Genomic DNA, 18,669 nt, shown 5'->3' with positions numbered 1-18,669 from the left:
GGGGACTCTTCTTCCGAGGTAGTATTGGCTGAAGTTAGAAACAGGAAAGGAGAGGTCACCCTGTTGGGAGTTTTTTATAGGCCTCCTAATAGTTCTAGGGATGTAGAGGAAAGGATGGCGAAGATGATTCTGGATAAGAGCGAAAGTAACAGGGTAGTTATTATGGGAGACTTTAACTTTCCAAATATTGACTGGAAAATATATAGTTCGAGTACAATAGATGGGTTGTTTTTTGTACAGTGTGTGCAGGAGGGTTTCCTGAAACAATATGTTGACAGGCCAACAAGAGGCGAGGCCACGTTGGATTTGGTTTTGGGTAATGAACCAGGCCAGGTGTTGGATTTGGAGGTAGGAGAGCACTTTGGGGACAGTGACCACAATTCGGTGACGTTTACGTTAATGATGGAAAGGGATAAGTATACACCGCAGGGCAAGAGTTATAGCTGGGGGAAGGGCAATTATGATGCCATTAGACGTGACTTGGGGGGGATAAGGTGGAGAAGTAGGCTGCAAGTGTTGGGCACACTGGATAAGTGGGGCTTGTTCAAGGATCAGCTACTGCGTGTTCTTGATAAGTATGTACCGGTCAGACAGGGAGGAAGGCGTCGAGCGAGGGAACCGTGGTTTACCAAGGAAGTGGAATCTCTTGTTAAGAGGAAGAAGGAGGCCTATGTGAAGATGAAGTGTGAAGTTTCGGTTGGGGCGATGGATAGTTACAAGGTAGCGGGGAAGGATCTAAAGAGAGAGCTAAGACGAGCAAGGAGGGGACATGAGAAGTATTTGGCAGGAAGGATCAAGGAAAACCCAAAAGCTTTCTATAGGTATGTCAGGAATAAGCGAATGACTAGGGAAAGAGTAGGACCAGTCAAGGACAGGGATGGGAAATTGTGTGTGGAGTCTGAAGAGATAGGCGAGATACTAAATGAATATTTTTCGTCAGTATTCACTCAGGAAAAAGATAATGTTGTGGAGGAGAATGCTGAGCCCCAGGCTAATAGAATAGATGGCATTGAGGTACGTAGGGAAGAGGTGTTGGCAATTCTGGACAGGCTGAAAATAGATAAGTCCCCGGGACCTGATGGGATTTATCCTAGGATTCTATGGGAGGCCAGGGAAGAGATTGCTGGACCTTTGGCTTTGATTTTTATGTCATCATTGGCTACAGGAATAGTGCCAGAGGACTGGAGGACAGCAAATGTGGTCCCTTTGTTCAAAAAGGGGAGCAGAGACAACCCCGGCAACTATAGACCGGTGAGCCTCACGTCTGTAGTGGGTAAAGTCTTGGAGGGGATTATAAGGGACAAGATTTATAATCATCTAGATAGGAATAATATGATCAGGGATAGTCAGCATGGCTTTGTGAAGGGTAGGTCATGCCTCACAAACCTTATTGAGTTCTTTGAGAAGGTGACTGAACAGGTAGACGAGGGTAGAGCAGTTGATGTGGTGTATATGGATTTCAGCAAAGCGTTTGATAAGGTTCCCCACAGTAGGCTATTGCAAAAAATACGGAGGCTGGGGATTGAGGGTGATTTAGAGATGTGGATCAGAAATTGGCTAGCTGAAAGAAGACAGAGGGTGGTGGTTGATGGGAAATGTTCAGAATGGAGTACAGTCACAAGTGGAGTACCACAAGGATCTGTTCTGGGGCCGTTGCTGTTTGTCATTTTTATCAATGACCTAGAGGAAGGCGCAGAAGGGTGGGTGAGTAAATTTGCAGACGATACTAAAGTCGGTGGTGTTGTCGATAGTGTGGAAGGATGTAGCAGGTTACAGAGGGATATAGATAAGCTGCAGAGCTGGGCTGAGAGGTGGCAAATGGAGTTTAATGTAGAGAACTGTGAGGTGATTCACTTTGGAAGGAATAACAGGAATGCGGAATATTTGGCTAATGGTAAAGTTCTTGAAAGTGTGGCTGAGCAGAGGGATCTAGGTGTCCATGTACATAGATCCCTGAAAGTTGCCACCCAGGTTGATAGGGTTGTGAAGAAGGCCTATGGAGTGTTGGCCTTTATTGGTAGAGGGATTGAGTTCCGGAGTCGGGAGGTCATGTTGCAGCTGTACAGAACTCTGGTCCGGCCGCATTTGGAGTATTGCGTACAGTTCTGGTCACCGCATTATAGGAAGGACGTGGAGGCTTTGGAGCGGGTGCAGAGGAGATTTACCAGGATGTTGCCTGGTATGGAGGGAAAATCTTATGAGGAAAGGCTGACGGACTTGAGGTTGTTTTCGTTGGAGAGAAGAAGGTTAAGAGGAGACTTAATAGAGGCATACAAAATGATCAGGGGGTTGGATAGGGTGGACAGTGAGAGCCTTCTCCCGCGGATGGATATGGCTGGCACGAGGGGACATAACTTTAAACTGAGGGGTAATAGATATAGGACAGAGGTCAGAGGTAGGTTCTTTACGCAAAGAGTAGTGAGGCCGTGGAATGCCCTACCTGCTACAGTAGTGAACTCGCCAACATTGAGGGCATTTAAAAGTTTATTGGATAAACATATGGATGATAATGGCATAGTGTAGGTTAGATGGCTTTTGTTTCGGTGCAACATCGTGGGCCGAAGGGCCTGTACTGCGCTGTATTGTTCTATGTTCTATGTTCTATGTAACATAGAAAATACAGCACAGAACAGGCCCTTCGGCCCACGATGTTGTGCCGAACCTTTGTCCTAGATTAATCATAGATTATCATTGAATTTACAGTGCAGAAGGAGGCCATTCGGCCCCGAGTCTGCACCGGCTCTTGGAAAGAGCACCCTACCCAAACTCAACACCTCCACCCAACACCAAAGTTCCTGACGGAACTGACTCTCATTGGGGTACAGTTCCTGAAGTTGCTGACTCTCACTGGGATACAGTATCTGTGAGAATTTCTAAATTCTTTACCCGTCAGTCTGGCCTCAATAAAACTCGAGATGGATTTGTAGGCATAGCATTAGTTATTTTTATTCGACTTGCAAGTCTGACTCGTTTCACAAAAAACCCAGGACACAACTAGTCTCCTAGCTCTCCAGAATCGAGTGCCTCTGGAGAACAAAGAAATCTCTACCAACACATTCAAATGGCATCAAGTTTCACATACACGATTCCCATAGGTCATCCTATACCCCTCCTGACCTGGCCATACATCCTAATTGGCTCACTTCTCATTCCTTCCCCTGGCCTCTTTTTACCCAGCATCCTTTTCTCATCATACTCTAAACACCCCATCCCCCCTTCCTTGCCATGCTCTCTGAAATCCTTTGTCTGTGAACTAACATGAATCAGACCGGCCTACATCTACATTACAGTAACTAATATATTTAAAGTAACTATTTTATATCACATTCGTCATCTGAAGGTGCTGACTCTGGGGTACAGTTCCTGAAGGTGCTGACTCTCGCCAGGGTACAGTTCCTGAAGTTGCTGACTCTCACTGGGATAGAGTACCTGAAGGGGCTGACTCTCACTGGGGTATTGTTCCTGAAGGTGCTGACTCTCACTGGGATACAGATCCTGAAGTTGCAGACTCTCACTGGGGTACAGTTCCTGAAGGTGCTGACTCTCACTCAGGAACCATTCCTGAAGGTGCTGACTCTCCCTGGGGTACAGTTCCTGAAGGTGCTGACTCTCACTGGGGTACAGTCCCTGAAGGTGCTGACTCTCACTGGGGTACAGTTCCTGAAGGTGCTGACTCTCACTGGGGGAGATTACTGGAGGTGCTGGCTCTCACTGGGATATAGTTTCTTAAGGTGCAGACTCTCACTGGGACACAGTTCCTGAAGGTGCTGACTCTCACTGGGATACAGTTCCTGAAGGTGCTGACTCTCACTGGGATACAGTTCCTGAAGGTGCTGACTCTCACTGGGATACAGTTCCTGAAAGTGCAGACTCTCACTGGGACATAGTTCCTGAAGGTGCTGACTCTCACTGGGATACAGTTCTTGAAGGTGCTGACTCTCACTGGGATACAGTTCTTGAAGGTCTGACTCTCACTTATGTTATTCTCTAAGTCTGAATAAAGATTGTAGACTTCCAGTTAACACAAATACTTTATTCAGTAGGTTTGTTCTGTTTCCAGAGCTTAACTAGATATAATACAGTCAAGAGGCATGACTAGTGAAGCTAAGGTAAACTGCCTATGCTGAGCTGTCTCTGTCTGCTGCTGTTCACTAACCCTGTGCTTCTGAAAGAGGCGGATCCTACCTTGGGCTGGACCCTTTATACCCGTCTCTGATGCCCTCTAGTGATGCTGTGGCTGTTACATCTGTCTGCAGTCCCTGGTGTATGTGCAGTTGTATGTACAGATGTACAGATCATTACATCCCCCCCCCCCCCCCTTTATGGTACATGTTTTCTAGACTGGCCTCAAGAGAACTGTACATAACAAGTGCTGAGAATATGCAAACCTACACACTGTGAAAATGATAAAAGTAATACAGAAACAATTAACTGTGTTGTGAGTCCATCGTGAGAAATGTCCATATTCGTCTTGTGCGTGTTGAAGTGTCGTTACAAAACTAGCGGTCGGGTGCCTTACGGCTTCTGCTGGAGCGTCTTAATGTTGGTAGTAGGGATGATGGTTTGATGTCATCAAGAGTACTGTCTGGCGTTGTGTGGTGAGGAACGTCCTGTGGACAAATGGACTCGGTCAAGTCCAGTGTGGGAAATACTGGCGTTGTAGGTCGAATCTCTAATAGATCCTGGCGGTTACGGCAAAAAAGTACTCCCACAGACAATTTGACAATGTGCCTCCTGCCTGATCACCGTGGCTGACTCAGACCATCCGCCTTCTGGGTCCCTGATTCTGATGGTGTCACCTATTGTCAGTGGCTTGAGTGGGATCGCATGTTGATTGTAGTATAGTTTTTGTTTGGAGCATAGTGCCCGCATGTCGTCGAGAACCGGTGTGTTGCCGGGGTCTCGGAATTGCTTTGCCGGTAGGGTTGTCCTGATGTCTCTGCCGAAGAGCATTTGCGCTGGCGACAGTCCTGAGCTCAGTGGGGTTGCTCGGCACGATAATGGAGCTAAGTTGATGTCGGAACGTGACTAGACTGCTTTGCTGATGAGTCGTTTAATGATGTGGACACCTTTATCCCCTGTTCCATTTGATTGCGGGTAGCGATTCTGTGTCGCACCGTTGTCTGACCTCGACTTTTTCCTGTGTTTGTGGTATTGATTTTGTATGTCATCGTTCGTGAAAGCTGTTTTGCTTGTTTGTTCTGGAGCAGATGTGAATTTGTGAGATTCTTTATCATGCCATGGCATGTTTGTAGTCTTGTCATTGTTTTGCAGTGTGCTGTGCCATTGTCCTTCACGTGCCGAGTTGTACCATGTTGTACAGGTCATTGTTTCATTGTTGTTGTTTCTGTCGTTTCTGTCTTTGTTGTTTTCGTTGGCGTTCTTGTTGTTGTCGTTCTTGTTGTTCTTTTTGTCACACTTGTTGATTCTGTTTTCGTTGTTTTCGTTTTTATTCTTGTTCTTTTTCTTGTCATGCTTGTTTCTGGGATGCTTCGTGTTGCTTTTGTCATTCTTGTTGCGCTGCATGTTGTTTTTGTTGTTGTTCTTGTTTCTGCTGCGCTTCTTGTGGTTTTTGTTGTTCTTGGTGCGCTCAATGAGTGTGCCATGTGGATGATTTGAGTCACTGTCACAGTTATTGGTGTCAGTGTCCTTTGTGGTATCTGCTACATTGAGCGTTTCTTCTTGAGAATTGTGAGAATGATCTGATGTTGCATTGATGTTGGTGACATCAGTCATTTGTGGTGAATTTGATTCCTCTTCTTTGCTTATTTGGTGCTCCTCTTCTCGAGTCATTTCAGGTTCATTTGAAACATCTGTGATCTCTTTGTGCTCCTTTTCTGGAGTCAAAATCTTCACGATTTCATTTTGTTGTGGGTTGTGATGCTCCTTTTCTCGAGTCAAAATCTTCAAGATTTGTATTGACGTGGTCTCTCGGACTCTTGGTGCTCCTCTTCTGGAATCAAAATCTTCAGGATTTCTATTGACGTGGTTTCTGGACTCATGGGTGGCCGTCCTCTGATTATTGAGTGCTTCTGTGCAGACGAGCTGAGATATGTCAGTCTCGCTGTGATCCTGCACATCCTGTCTGGGAATTGTGATTTCTTCGTCGCTTGTCCCACATACAGTGGGTAGACATTCAGTGTCTTCTTCTGGTGGCTCAAATAAGCTTGATAGATCTTCATGGTCTTGTACATGCATGGCGTTCGCTATGGAGTGTTTGCTTGCTTCCATTTTTGAGTCTGTCACCGAGCTATCTGTGGAGGCTTGCGTCACTCTCTTTGTGGAGGCTTGTGTCACTCTCTCTGGAGTCCTTCATCGCTCTCTCTCTAGAGTCTGTCATCGCTCTCTCTGTGGAGTTTGTCATCGCTCTCTCTGTGGAGTTTGTCATCGCTCTCTCTGTGGAGTCGAGTGTTCTCGCTGTAGATACGATCTGTGCTCTCAACGGAGTCGCTCTGTGCTCTTTGTGTGGCGACGTCTTTGTCTTGGGTATTGCTGTCATCCAATGTACCGACGATCTGACATGGTATTGGATTCATCTACCATGAGAAGAGTCATATTGAGCTTTACAACCGTGTTGCTGATGCTGTGATCAGGATCTCCGAATATCTCAGCCATGTCTGAGCAGTATTGTGTGTATTGTTCGATAGACAAATCATCGTTTTTTGTTTCGGAGTTGTGATCGTTCTCTTCATGTTCAATGAACAAATCATCTTGTGTGGAGGCTGGGACCCTTCGTGGTGCGTGGACCACTCTCTGTTTCTTGGCGTCAGGCCGCAGCAGAATCCTGCACTCACGAGTCGGGATGTCATATATGCTGGGCTGAAGATTCCCTATTCCGAAGAACTCATCGTCGGGGTCTTCACGGTACAACACCTCTAGTTGCGGTTCGGATTTGGTACCGGGGTAGCCATCTCCCAAGATGAAATCTTTGTCTGAGTCGTAGTCTACAAGGTACATATCATCTTCTAGGGCAGTGCTAACTGCTTGTTCCAGGGTGTTGTGAAAGTTATTTTCAACTGCTGGTGTAAGTTCGGGCATTGATCTGTCTTTTGAGGCAAGAAAATTGGGTTTTGCAGCTTTAAATTTATTTTTGTTCATTTTCGTGCATTTCCCTTTTAAGTGGGCGTGGTCCTGGGCCTCTGATGTCATGATGCTCGTGACATCATGCATAGGACTCGATTGCCCATGCGCACTCTGAGTTTCCTGTACTGTGCGCTCTTTCCGCAACTGTGCATGTGCGGCTCCCTTCTCAAGATGGCCACCGCCCAGAACCTCCGACTTCCTCTGATTCAACCCTGACTCCGCATCGTGGTGAGTGTTTGCGCCGTTTTTACCGATGTTGTTTTCTAACTGATGATTCTGTGTTTGTAGAGACTCAGAGTATTGATTTTGTTTTTGTTCATAAGCAAGGCATTTTTGTATAGCGATTTCTAGAGTTTGATACTTATTTTGTCAAAGTTCTTCCCTCAAATTTTTAACAGCCAGTTCAGAAATTATTTGATGCATTATCACAGTGTTTCTGAGATCAGTATAATCACAGCCTTGTGGTATTAACTTGAGATTTGTAATAAAATCAGAGATGGGCCCTCTGTTTCTCTGATAAGAGATAAATCTTTCCAGCATCTCATCAGACAGACTGTTACAGTGTTCATCAAATTATTTGAGTAAAACTTCTAATTTGGTGTTGTCCTCACCTTCTAAGTAATTAAAGCAATTATAGATTTCTCTAGCTTCATGCCCTCCTTTTGAGAGTAGTAGGGCTATTTTTGTTGCGTCAGAGGCAGTGCTTCAATCATTAGCTGTAATAAATATTTGGAACAGCTGTTCAAATATTTTCCAGTTATAACTTAAATTACCGGCTGTTTCCAGCTGCCATGGAGTTCCAACAAGTTCCATCGAATTAGTAAGTTGTCGAGGATCCATTTGCTGCGAAGCCTTCCACAGTCGAATATCCGGTTTAAGTTTTTCTTCTCTTGCTGGTGTCTAGCTAGCTTTCTGAAATCACTCCTGGTGTCATATGTTATTCTCTAAGTCTGAATAAAGATTGTAGACTTCCAGTTAACACTATTCAGTGGGTTTGTTCTGTTTCCAGAGCTTAACTAGATATAATACAGTCAAGAGGTATGACCAGTTAAGCTAAAGTAAGTTGCCTATGCTGAGCTGTCTCTGTGTGCTACTGCTCACTAGCCCTGTGCTTCTGAAAGAGGCGGATCCTACTTTGGGCTGGGCATTTTATACCCGTCTCTGATGCCCTCTAGTGATGCTGTGGCTGTTACATCTGTCTGCAGTCCCTGGTGTATGTACAGATGTACAGATCACTACATCACTGAGAGTTGTTGAAGGTGCTGACTCTCACTGGGGTACATTTCCTGGGAGTACTGACTCTCACTTTAGCCTTTTATTAAAAGTGGGATGCGGTGTGTACAGATAAGGAGAGAGGAAAACCAAAAGAATATTCAAAGTACACAGCAGGTTAAAAGAACAGAAACTTTCCATGGTGGTTGTTGATCCTCTTGTTATTTGTCTGTCAGGCACTGACTGACACTCTGTATTCTTGTTGTGGAAGTGTACAGATTGTGAGTTGGTGTTTAATTAGTGATCGTCAACAGGATTCACTGACAAAGTCATTGTTTTTAATTTGTATGTACAGAGCAACCTACAGAGAGTATTGGAGGAGGAGCCGAGCTTGGAACTCTTGAAAAACTGGTTGGAGGCGATTGTGTTTCTGCAGGAAAACCAATTGGAGTTGGAGTCGGTGTCAATACCTGAAGACCTGGCACAGCAAGAGCATTGCATTGAGATTCTATTGTGTAAAATGGAAGTGGCAAATTATGGACCCGTTCTACACAGTCTGGTTCTGCGTACAGTCAGTCTGCTACTGGCTGAGAGGTAAGAATATGGACTTTCCTGGTGAGATGTTATGTGAGGCAGAGTGGTGTCTATTAGGTATAGTACTAGTGGGGACAGGTTTGTCACTGTGCCGCAAGCTTAAAAGAGTGAGAGCAGGCGGGAGTTTAAAAGAGTGAGAGGTGCCAGGAGTTTGAAAGTGCAAGGGAGGAGAAGGATAAATACAAACAAGTAACTACATAGCAACAGGATGTCATTGTCATACCGGAAACGTGGCTAAAGGAGGGCAAAATTGGCAGCTCAATATCCCTGGACACACAGTTTTCAGGCAGGACACAGTGGGAGATAAAAAAGGAGGGGGAGTAGCACAAATGCTTAAAGAATCAATTCCAGTTGTAAGAAGGGATGACATACTAAACGGGTAAACAAACAAGGCTTTATGGGTAAAGCTTAGAAATAAAAAAGGAGCAGTGACACTACTGGGAGTATACTACAGGCCCCCAAGGGAGATAAAAGATCAAAGGCCAAATTTCCGCCTGTCAGAACAAGGCGGCATTAATAGTAGAAGTCTTTAACTATCCCAATATCAACGGGGATTCAAACAATAGAAGGGGAACTGAGGGTGAAATATTCATTCCGTGTATTCAGGATTTTATTTTCAACCAATTAATGACAAACCCAACACGAGGAGCTGCAAATCTAGACCTAGTCTTGGGGAATGAAAAAGGACAAGTGGATGAAGTGACAGTTGTCAACCATATTGGGGATAGTGATCACAATTCAGTTAGATTCAGTATTACCATGGAAAAAGACAGAGATAAAATCGGGGGGGAAGGCAAATTTGAACTGGGGGAAGGCAAATTTTGCAGAAATTAGAAGGAACTTGGCTGAGGTGGACTGGCCAGCACGGCTAGTGGAAAACCAGTGGGAAACATTAAACTGGGAGATCCTAAATGTACAAAATAGACATGCCCCCTCCAAAAGTAAGAGCGGTACTGCCAAATCTGGACCTCCCTGGATGTCTAGAGGAATACAGGGGAATATCGAACAGAAAAAGAAAGCATATGAGAGACACAAAGAACTAAGCATTGCAGATAGCCTAGACGAGTATAGTAAGTGCAGGGACATTGTCAAAAAGGAAATTAGGACATCAAAGAGGGGACGTGAAAAAAGATTAGCAAGTAAAGTTAAAGATGTTTTACCAAAATATTAATGGTAAAAGGTTAGTTAAGGAAAACATGGGACCGATCAGAGATGAAGAAGGGAACTTGTATGTCGATGTAGAGGCTGGAGGAAGGGTTTTAAATGAATATTTTGTCATCTCCATGCTTACAAAGGAAATGGATGTTGCAGATATAGCAGTCCAGGAAGAACACTGAGATATTTGATGGGATAATCAAAAAGAGAGAACCTACTCGAAGGGTTGAAATCCTTGAAAGTTGATAAGTCACCAGGGACAGATGGATTGTTTCCAAGGCTATTGAAGGAGATCAGGGAGGAGTTAGCAGATTCTCTGAGGATGATTTGCCAATCCAAGCTCGATACAGGGGAGGTACCGGAGGACTGGGGAAATGCAAACCTGGTTCCATTGTTTGAAAAGGGATCGAAGGAAATGCCAAACAATTATAGGCCAGTTAGTCTTATGTCAATGATGGACTAATTAGTAGAATCACTCCTGTCACATGGAGAGGCATGGACTAGTCAAAGATGGTCAGCATGGAATTGTTAAAGGAAAGTCTTGCCTCACAAATTTGATTGAATTCTTTGAGGAAGTGACAAGAAAGGTTGCTGAAGGTAGTGCAGTGGATGTATTGTACATGGATTTTAGCAAGGCATTTGACAAAGTCCCACATGGCAGATTGTCAAGCAAGTGAAACCAACATGATAGCACTGCGGTTAGCACTGTTGCTTCACAGCACCAGGGTCCAAGTACGATTCCTGCTTGGGTCACTGTCTGTGCGGAGTCTGCATGTTCTTCCTGTGTCTGCATGGGTTTCTTCCTGGTGCTCCAGTTTCCTCCCACAAGTCTAGAAAGACGTGCTGTTAGGTGAATTGGACATTCTGAATTCTCCCTCTGTGTACCCGAACAGGCGCCGGAGTGTGGCGACTAGGGGCTTTTCACAGTAACTTCATTGCGGTGTTAATGTAAGCCAACTTGTGACAATATTAAAAGATTATTATTATTATTATACAGGGCAATGTGGAAAACTTGATAAAAGTTGGCTTAGTAATAGGAAACAAAAGGTAATGGTCAATGGCTGCCCTTGCAATTGGGAAGTTGTTTCAAGTGGTATTCCACAGGGCGCGGTTTTGGCACCCTTACTTATGTATTTACGTTATGTTATGTATTTACGATTTGGACGTGAACGTGGAGAGCACGATTGGGAAATTTGAAGATGACACACAGATTGGCCAAGTGGTGGACAGTGTAGAGGATGGGTATAATCTCCAAAATGATATAGATGGGTTGGTGGATTGGGCGGTAAAGTGGCAGATGGAATTTAACACAGAGAAGTGTGAGGCCATGCATATAATGAGGTCAAACAGTTTGGGAAATACACATTAAATAGGAATATACTAAGAGGGGTAGATTGAGTGAGATCTTGGCGTACAAGTACACAGGTCCCTAAAGGCAGCAGTTCAAGTAGACAAGGTTATAAAGAAAACATGTGAATGCTCTCCTTCATTGGCAGAGGTATAGAATATAAAAGTAAGGATATAATGTTGGAATTGTATATAACACTGGTGAGGCCACAACTAGAGTATTGTGTGCAGTTCTGGTCATCAAGTTATAGAAAGGACGTAATTGCTCTGGAGAGAGTGCAGAAGAGATTTACAAGAATGTTGCCAGGGCTAGAAAAGTGTAGCTGCGAGGGGAGATTGGATTATTGGGTTGGGTTATTTTCCTTGGAGCAAAAAAGGCTGAGGGGTGACTTAATTGAGTTGTACAAAATTATGAGGAAAAGAGAAAAAGTGGACAGGATAAAGTTGTTTCCCATGGTAGAGAATTCAAGAACCAGGGCGCATAGATTCAAGATAAGTAACAGAAGTTGTAGAGGGGACATGAAGAAAAACATTTTTACGCGGAGGGTAGTGGGAGTTTGGAATTCGCTGCCCAATTTGGTGGTGAAGGCAGAGACCTAAACTCTTAAAAAGTAGCTGGACCTGCACCTTAAGTGCTGTAAACTACAGGGCTATAGACCAGGTGCAGGATGGTGGGATTAGAAAAGGCACTTGGATTTCCTCGGGCTGGCATGGACAAGATGAGCCAAATGTGCTGTAACCTTTCTATGATTCTAACAGTGGGGTACAATACTTGTGGGGATAGGACTGTCATTGTATAATATTGGGATACAGTACTGGTGGAGACAGGGTTGTCACTGTATAACACTGGGGTACAGTACTGGTGGGGACAGGTCTGTCACTAACACTGGGGTACAGTACTGGTGGAAGACAAGTCTGTTGCTGTATAACACTGGGGTACAGTACTGGTGGGGACAGGTCTGTCACTGTGTAACACTGGGGTGCAGTACTGGTACAGACAAACCTGTCACTATCGAGGTACAGCATTGTTTGGGAGAGGTCCTTCTCTGGGGGTTGGATGTATGTAAGTGAGGTATTTGTTCATACAGAATTATAGAGTCCATGTGGCTCACGGACTCAACTTGTGTTTGAAACACCTTTTAATGTTAATGTTATCATTAAATGCATTAATTTTGGACAAGCTGTACTTTCTCCTAAGTTGCCCAATATTTGTTCCAGTTGCCAGGTTCTCTCACTTGCCCTCCTGGAGCGTTGGGTTACACTCCTGAAGAACTTTATTCACCCGACATCTAGTGAGGTACTGCGCCTGGGAGCTGCAACTTCGCTTCTCCAGGCAGGAGTAAAGGTGATATCATGGTCATTGACAACCTCTCTTGAACATGCGTCACTGACTGTCAGGTAATGGATCTGTGTCTCAGATCTTTCTGAATTATCACCTGTGGCTGTGTCTGAGAGTTTGGGCTTAGGAAGGGAATGCCTTGCTCATATAGCATGGTTTTAATTGGTGTTGGCTCGACAACTCTAATAGAGTACAAGGTGTGAAGAGGGAGGCTGGGACAGAGCAATAGAAGGTGACACTTGTTATGATCCCAGTTGATGTTGTAACTGGATGGGAAGATCTGAGATTGGAACCCTTGCTCAGAAGACCGTAAAGTTACTTTTTTCTGAAACATGGAATACAGAGTTACAGGAACGCTAATTATGTTTAACAACTCGAAAATAAACATTTATAAATGTGAAATGTTGAATTATGCTACAGTACTCCCTTACTCCCCTCTCAGTTTAAAAAAAAAAAAAATTTAGAGTACCCAATTCATTTTTTCCAATGAAGGGGCAATTTAGCGTGGCCAATCCAATTGGGTTGTGGGGGCGAAACCCACGCAAACACGGGGAGAATGTGCAAACTCCACACAGACAGTGACCCAGAGCCGGGATCGAACCTGGAACCTCGGCGTTGTGAGGCAGCTGTGCTAACCACTGCGCCACCGTGCTGCCCTGTCTCCCTTCTCAGTTTAACAATTACGCACATCCACCAGTCCATCTATATCATTTTGGAGATTACAGCAATTCTCTACACTATCCACCACTTGGCCAATCTTTGTGTCGTCTGCAAATTTCCCAATCGTGCCCCCACGTTCACGTCCAAATCGTTAATACTTAACACAAACAGAAAGGGTCCCAACACTGAGCCCTGTGGAACACCACTTGAAACAACTTTCCAATTGCAAGGGCAGCCATCGACCATTACCCTGTGTTTTCTGTTTCTGAACCAACTTTTATCCAGTTTGGAACATTGCTCTGTATCCTGTATCTCATTGGCTTTCACTTTCTTGACCAATTGGGAGTTTGTCAAACGCCTTGCTAAAATTCATGTACACCACACCACTGCACTACCTTCATCAACCTTTCTTGTCTCTTCCTCAAACAATTCAATCAAATATGTGAGGCAAGACCTTCCTTTAACAACTCCATGTGACGGTTAATCCTATCTCTCAGGATTGATTCTACTAATTAGCCCACCACCAACATAAGACTAACTGGCCTATAATTGTTTGTCTTTTCCTTCGATCCCTTTTTACACAATGGAACCAGGTTTGCATTTCTCAAGTCCACTAGTACCTCTCCTGTCAGACTCCGTAATGGAGTTTCATTTCATTTCATTTCATAATGGCTGGTCAGACAAGAGTGTCCCAGAGGACAAGGGAACTTGACTGGATCACCCCGGCTGAACAGGGGTATCCTGTTTATTCCCAGTAATGAGTTTAAGTCTGAATGGAACAATGTAACTCCGGTCAGGTATGGGCATATACCTCTGACTCTCAGGCTGTTAACCCCTAAACTTCCCACTACATCTTCAGTCCAATTTTCACTCTGTGGAGCTGTGATCTGGGATGCACTGTTTGTAAGGGTGGTAGAAGCAGATTCAATGGTGATTTTCCAAATGGAATAGGATAAGTCCATGTGGGACCACGGGGATTATTTGGTTTGCTCTGTCACAGAGTTTGCACAGACTAAATGGGAAAATGATGTCTTTCATTTCTGTATGGTTCAATTATTCTGTTTTGATATTTTTATTAGGTTTTAAGAGGTATTGATCAAGAATGGCCACAGACATGTTTTTACTGATAAACACATTCAGTCTCAGTAACTGCAGAAACCAGACCAGCAGGCCACCCTGAGAAATGCAAAACATTATCCGGGTGACTAACCAATCAATTTAAACATCTTGATGTGGAGGTCTTGGAGTGGCAATGATTATTCTGCTGTTTTGGACAGTCAGGGACAGTGAGCCTAGTGTCTGAGGTCAGGAGGAAGGTGGCTCAGGGTATGGTGTGATGTTACTGTGCAACACCAGCTAAGGACATATGTGAACATGGACATTAAATTCAGCTCCTACTGCTGAAAAATAAATTATTTTAAACCTCTTCTTCACATTGCCATAATTCACGCACTTTGATCCAAATATCACTGTAATACAATACATATACGACTACTGTATGTGTAGAGTCTTAGAGTCACAGAAAAGGTGCTTCAGCCCATCGCACCTGTGTCAATCAAAACCAACCATCTAACTATTCTAATCCCATTTTCCAGCACTTAGCCTTGTATGCCTTGGCATCGCAAGTACACATCTAAATACTTCTTAAATGTTATGAGGGTCTCTGTCTCCACCACCCTTCCAGGCAGCGAGTTCCAAATTCCACACACCTCTCTAAATCCCCTGCCTCTTACCTTAAATCTATGTCCCCTGGTCATTGATCCCTCCACCAAGGGGAAAAGTTTCTTCCTGTCTACTCTATCTATGCCCCTCATAATTTTATACATCTCTATCATGTCCCCCCTCAGTCTCCTCTGTTCCAAGGAAAACAACCCTAGTCTATCCAATCTCTCTTCATAGCTAAAACTCTTCAGCCCAGGCAATATGATGATGAAACTCCTCTGCACCCTTTCCAGTGCTATCACATCCCTACTATAATGTGGGTTCCAGACCTGCAGATAGTACTCTAGCTGTAATCTAACCACCATTTTATACAATTCAGCATTGCCTCCCTGCTCTTAAACTCTATGCCTTGGCTAATAAAGTCAATTATGACATATGCTATAGAACAGTGTATATATTATTTGTAACACAGTAGATCATAGAATTCCCACAGTACAGAAGGAGGCCATTCAGCCCATCAAGTCTGCACAGACCCTCCGAAATAGCACTTTATCTAGGCCCACATTCGTACCCTATACCCGTAGTCTCACGCATTGATCATGGCCAATCCACCTAACCTGCACATCTTTAGACTTATCTAGAGTTCGTGACAACAGGGTACATAGAGCTTCTACTGTTACCATGGATAGAGCTTGTAACATCACAGTATATATTGATAATTGTATGTATGCAGTGCTCGTTAACAAAGTTAATTTCCGTCCCCTCTGAATAGACAGATAGTGTGGTGCTTGGGTTAGGGGTCATATGAACATAAATGAACATATGAATTAGGAGCAGGAGTAGGCCATTTGGCCCTTCGAGCCTGCTCCGCTATTCAACATGATCATGGCTGACCCTCGATCTCAATACCCTCCTCTCACTTTCTCCCCTTAACCCTTGATGCCATCAAAATCTAAAACACTATCTACCTCTTCCTTGAATACATTCAATGACTTGGCCTCCACAGCCTTCTGTGGTATAGAATTCTACAGGTTGTAGACTTCTGGTGGCAACCATGGTGTGAGTGGTCACACATTTGGCAGCTCACTCTTGCAGCCTTTTTTTTTGTCCTTTTCCCCAGTTGCCGGGTGGATGTTTTGGAGGAAAAGGGTCCAGAGGTGGTGGAGGAAAGCTATACTGCACTGGTAAGGTCGGTGGTTGGATCCGTAGACCAGAAGTGGGTTTAGAAGAAAGGAGCTGCAGGAGCTATAAACTCTTCGTGCAACACAGGGGATAGCGGAGAATAAATGGTCGGCTCTACCAGCCCAATTGTCAATCGAGCAGTTGACTTTAACGAAAAGTTCCGCCAACAGAAGGAGGCTCAGGAGGGCCTGGCGATGGTGGTAGACCCACTGAAAGCAGGGATCAGTCGACTGTGTGGAACTGAGGCTAGAGATCTAGAGCCAGGCGATTCAGAAGGTGGAGGAGGTGGTGGGGAAGCACGAGGAGCAGCTTATCTCGTTGGCAGCCAAAGTTGGGATGCTGAGGCAGACTCAGAAATGGCTCATGGAGAAAGTGGAGGATTTAGAGAGCCGCTCCCGGGGACAGAATCTGAGAATAGTGGGGATGCTGGAAGGCATCGAGGGAGGCTCTTACGTGTCCAAGATGTTGGAGAAGCTAATGGGGGAGGATGCCTTCGACCGGCCCCAGGTCGTTCGGACGCATAGCGCACTTATGAGGGAGCCGCATGCAAATGAATGGGATAGGGCAATGGTGATGAGGCTACACCGGTTTCTGGACAAAGATAAGATCTTGCGGTGGGCCAGGCACATGTAGATATGTACCTGGGAAAGCAATGAGCTTCGGGTATATCAGGACCTGGGCGCGGAACTGGCAAAGAGGAGAGCCGGATTCAACCGGGTCAAGGCTGCCCTCTTTAAGAAAGGGGTGAAGTTTGGGATGCTGTACCTGGCCCGCCTTTGGGTGACCCACAACAGCCACGAATATTACTTTGGAACACCGGAGGAAACAATGGAGTTCTTGAGAGACAATGAACTGGCAGGAGAGGGAGGATATTGAAACTTGGAGGGAATGTGAGGTGGTATTGGTTCTCCCTGCTGCTCTTTTGTTGTATTGTGCTGGGTTCTTTTGTCTTGGGTGATGGCCAGGGGATAACTTTTCTTTTCTTAGGGGCTGTTTAGCTCTTTCATGGGGTGCTTTGATGGGGGAGTTGGAGGGTGGTGGGGGCTGAGTGCATCTTTTTCTTTTCTTCTTTACAGTGTTATTGTTTGCACCGTGGTGGAGTGCAAGCGGGGGGGGGGCGGTGTGTATCAGTGGGGAGTAGGATGTTTGGCGCCGTGGGCGGGGCTGTCAGGCTAGCTGGGCGGGCTAGTTCATGGGAGCGCAGTGGGGGCGGGGGGGGGGGGGCGAGGCGATCGGGTAGTTAGAGTTTTAGAGGGGGACGGGATAGTTATTTTCTTCGGGGTGGGGGGCTGCTGATGGGAGTGGGGCAGTTGAAGTGCAATAAGGAGGGAGTTGGTGACGGTGGACATCCGAGGGCGGGCCGGCGGGCTGCAGGACGCGGGCTGGGGGCTGGCCCAAGAAGGGATATGATTGAGCAGCAAGGGTGGGGAGGAAAGGTGCCCCCCGGACAAGGCTGGTCACGTGGAATGAGGGGGCTGAATGGGCCAGTCAAATAGTCGAGCGTGTTAGCACATCTGAGGAGTTTAAAGGCGGATGTGGCATTTGTTCATGAAACGCATATGAAGATTGGGGCAAAAAAGTAAATGCTGGAAAATCTCAGCAGGTAAGGCAGCTTCTGTAGGGAGAGAAAAGAGCTAACGTTTCGAGTCCGATGACTCAGCTTTGACAAAGAGTCATTGGACTCGAAACGTTAGTTCTTTTCTCTCCCTACAGATGTTGCCGGACCTACTGAGATTTTCCAGCATTTACTTTTTTGCCCCAATCTTCATACGCGTTTCATGAACAAATGCCAGCATCCGATGCCAGTGCTTATGTAGTTACATTGTATATGTTGTGTTGCCCTATTATGTATTTTCTTTTATTCCCTTTTCTTCTCATGTACTTAATGATCTGTTGAGCTGCTCGCAGAAAAATACCTTTCACTGTACCTCGGTACACGTGACAATAAACAAATCCAATCCAATCCAATCCAAATTTGCTTCTATTTTTTGAAGATTGGGGACCAGAGTAGGCTGAGGAAGGGGTGGGTTGGACAGGTTTTTCATTTGGAGTTGGATTTGAAGACACGGGCAGTGGCGGTGCTGATAAATAAGTGGGTAGCATTTGAGGGGGGAACATAGTGGCAGATACGGGGGGGAAGGTTTGTGATGGTGAGTGGGAAATTGGAGAGGATGCCAGTGGTCTTGGTGAATGTTTATGCACCAAATTGGGATGATGTCGAATTCATGACATTTAGCGGGTGTTGGGGAAGATCCTGGACCTGGACTCGCATCGGTTGATTATGGGGGAGGGGGGATTTTAATACGATCATCGAGCCGAGATTGGACCGGTCGAGTCTGCGATCAGATTTTGGTGGTTGCCAAAAAAAAGAATGTGGGGCGGGGGCGGGCTGACCTTGCCAAATTTAATGAACTACTGTTGGGCAGAAAATATAG

At 45.2% G+C, this 18,669-nt stretch overlaps 1 protein-coding gene across 1 annotated transcript in view; it reads left to right on the top strand.

The window, feature by feature from the left end:
• LOC140410951 (tRNA (32-2'-O)-methyltransferase regulator THADA) overlaps positions 1-18,669 on the top strand; it is a 496,539-nt gene that overhangs the window by 221,582 nt on the left and 256,288 nt on the right. The window contains exons 27-28 of the mRNA XM_072499809.1: positions 8,651-8,889; positions 12,610-12,789. Of these exons, the coding sequence (XP_072355910.1) occupies positions 8,651-8,889; positions 12,610-12,789 (419 nt within the window). The remainder of the gene's footprint in view (positions 1-8,650; positions 8,890-12,609; positions 12,790-18,669) is intronic.

This window comes from Scyliorhinus torazame, chromosome 1 (genome assembly GCF_047496885.1).
Source record: "Scyliorhinus torazame isolate Kashiwa2021f chromosome 1, sScyTor2.1, whole genome shotgun sequence".
Classification (NCBI taxonomy): domain Eukaryota; kingdom Metazoa; phylum Chordata; class Chondrichthyes; order Carcharhiniformes; family Scyliorhinidae; genus Scyliorhinus; species Scyliorhinus torazame.
The sequence above is the reverse complement of the archived record's forward strand: the minus strand, read 5'-3'. Positions and strand labels throughout refer to the sequence as shown.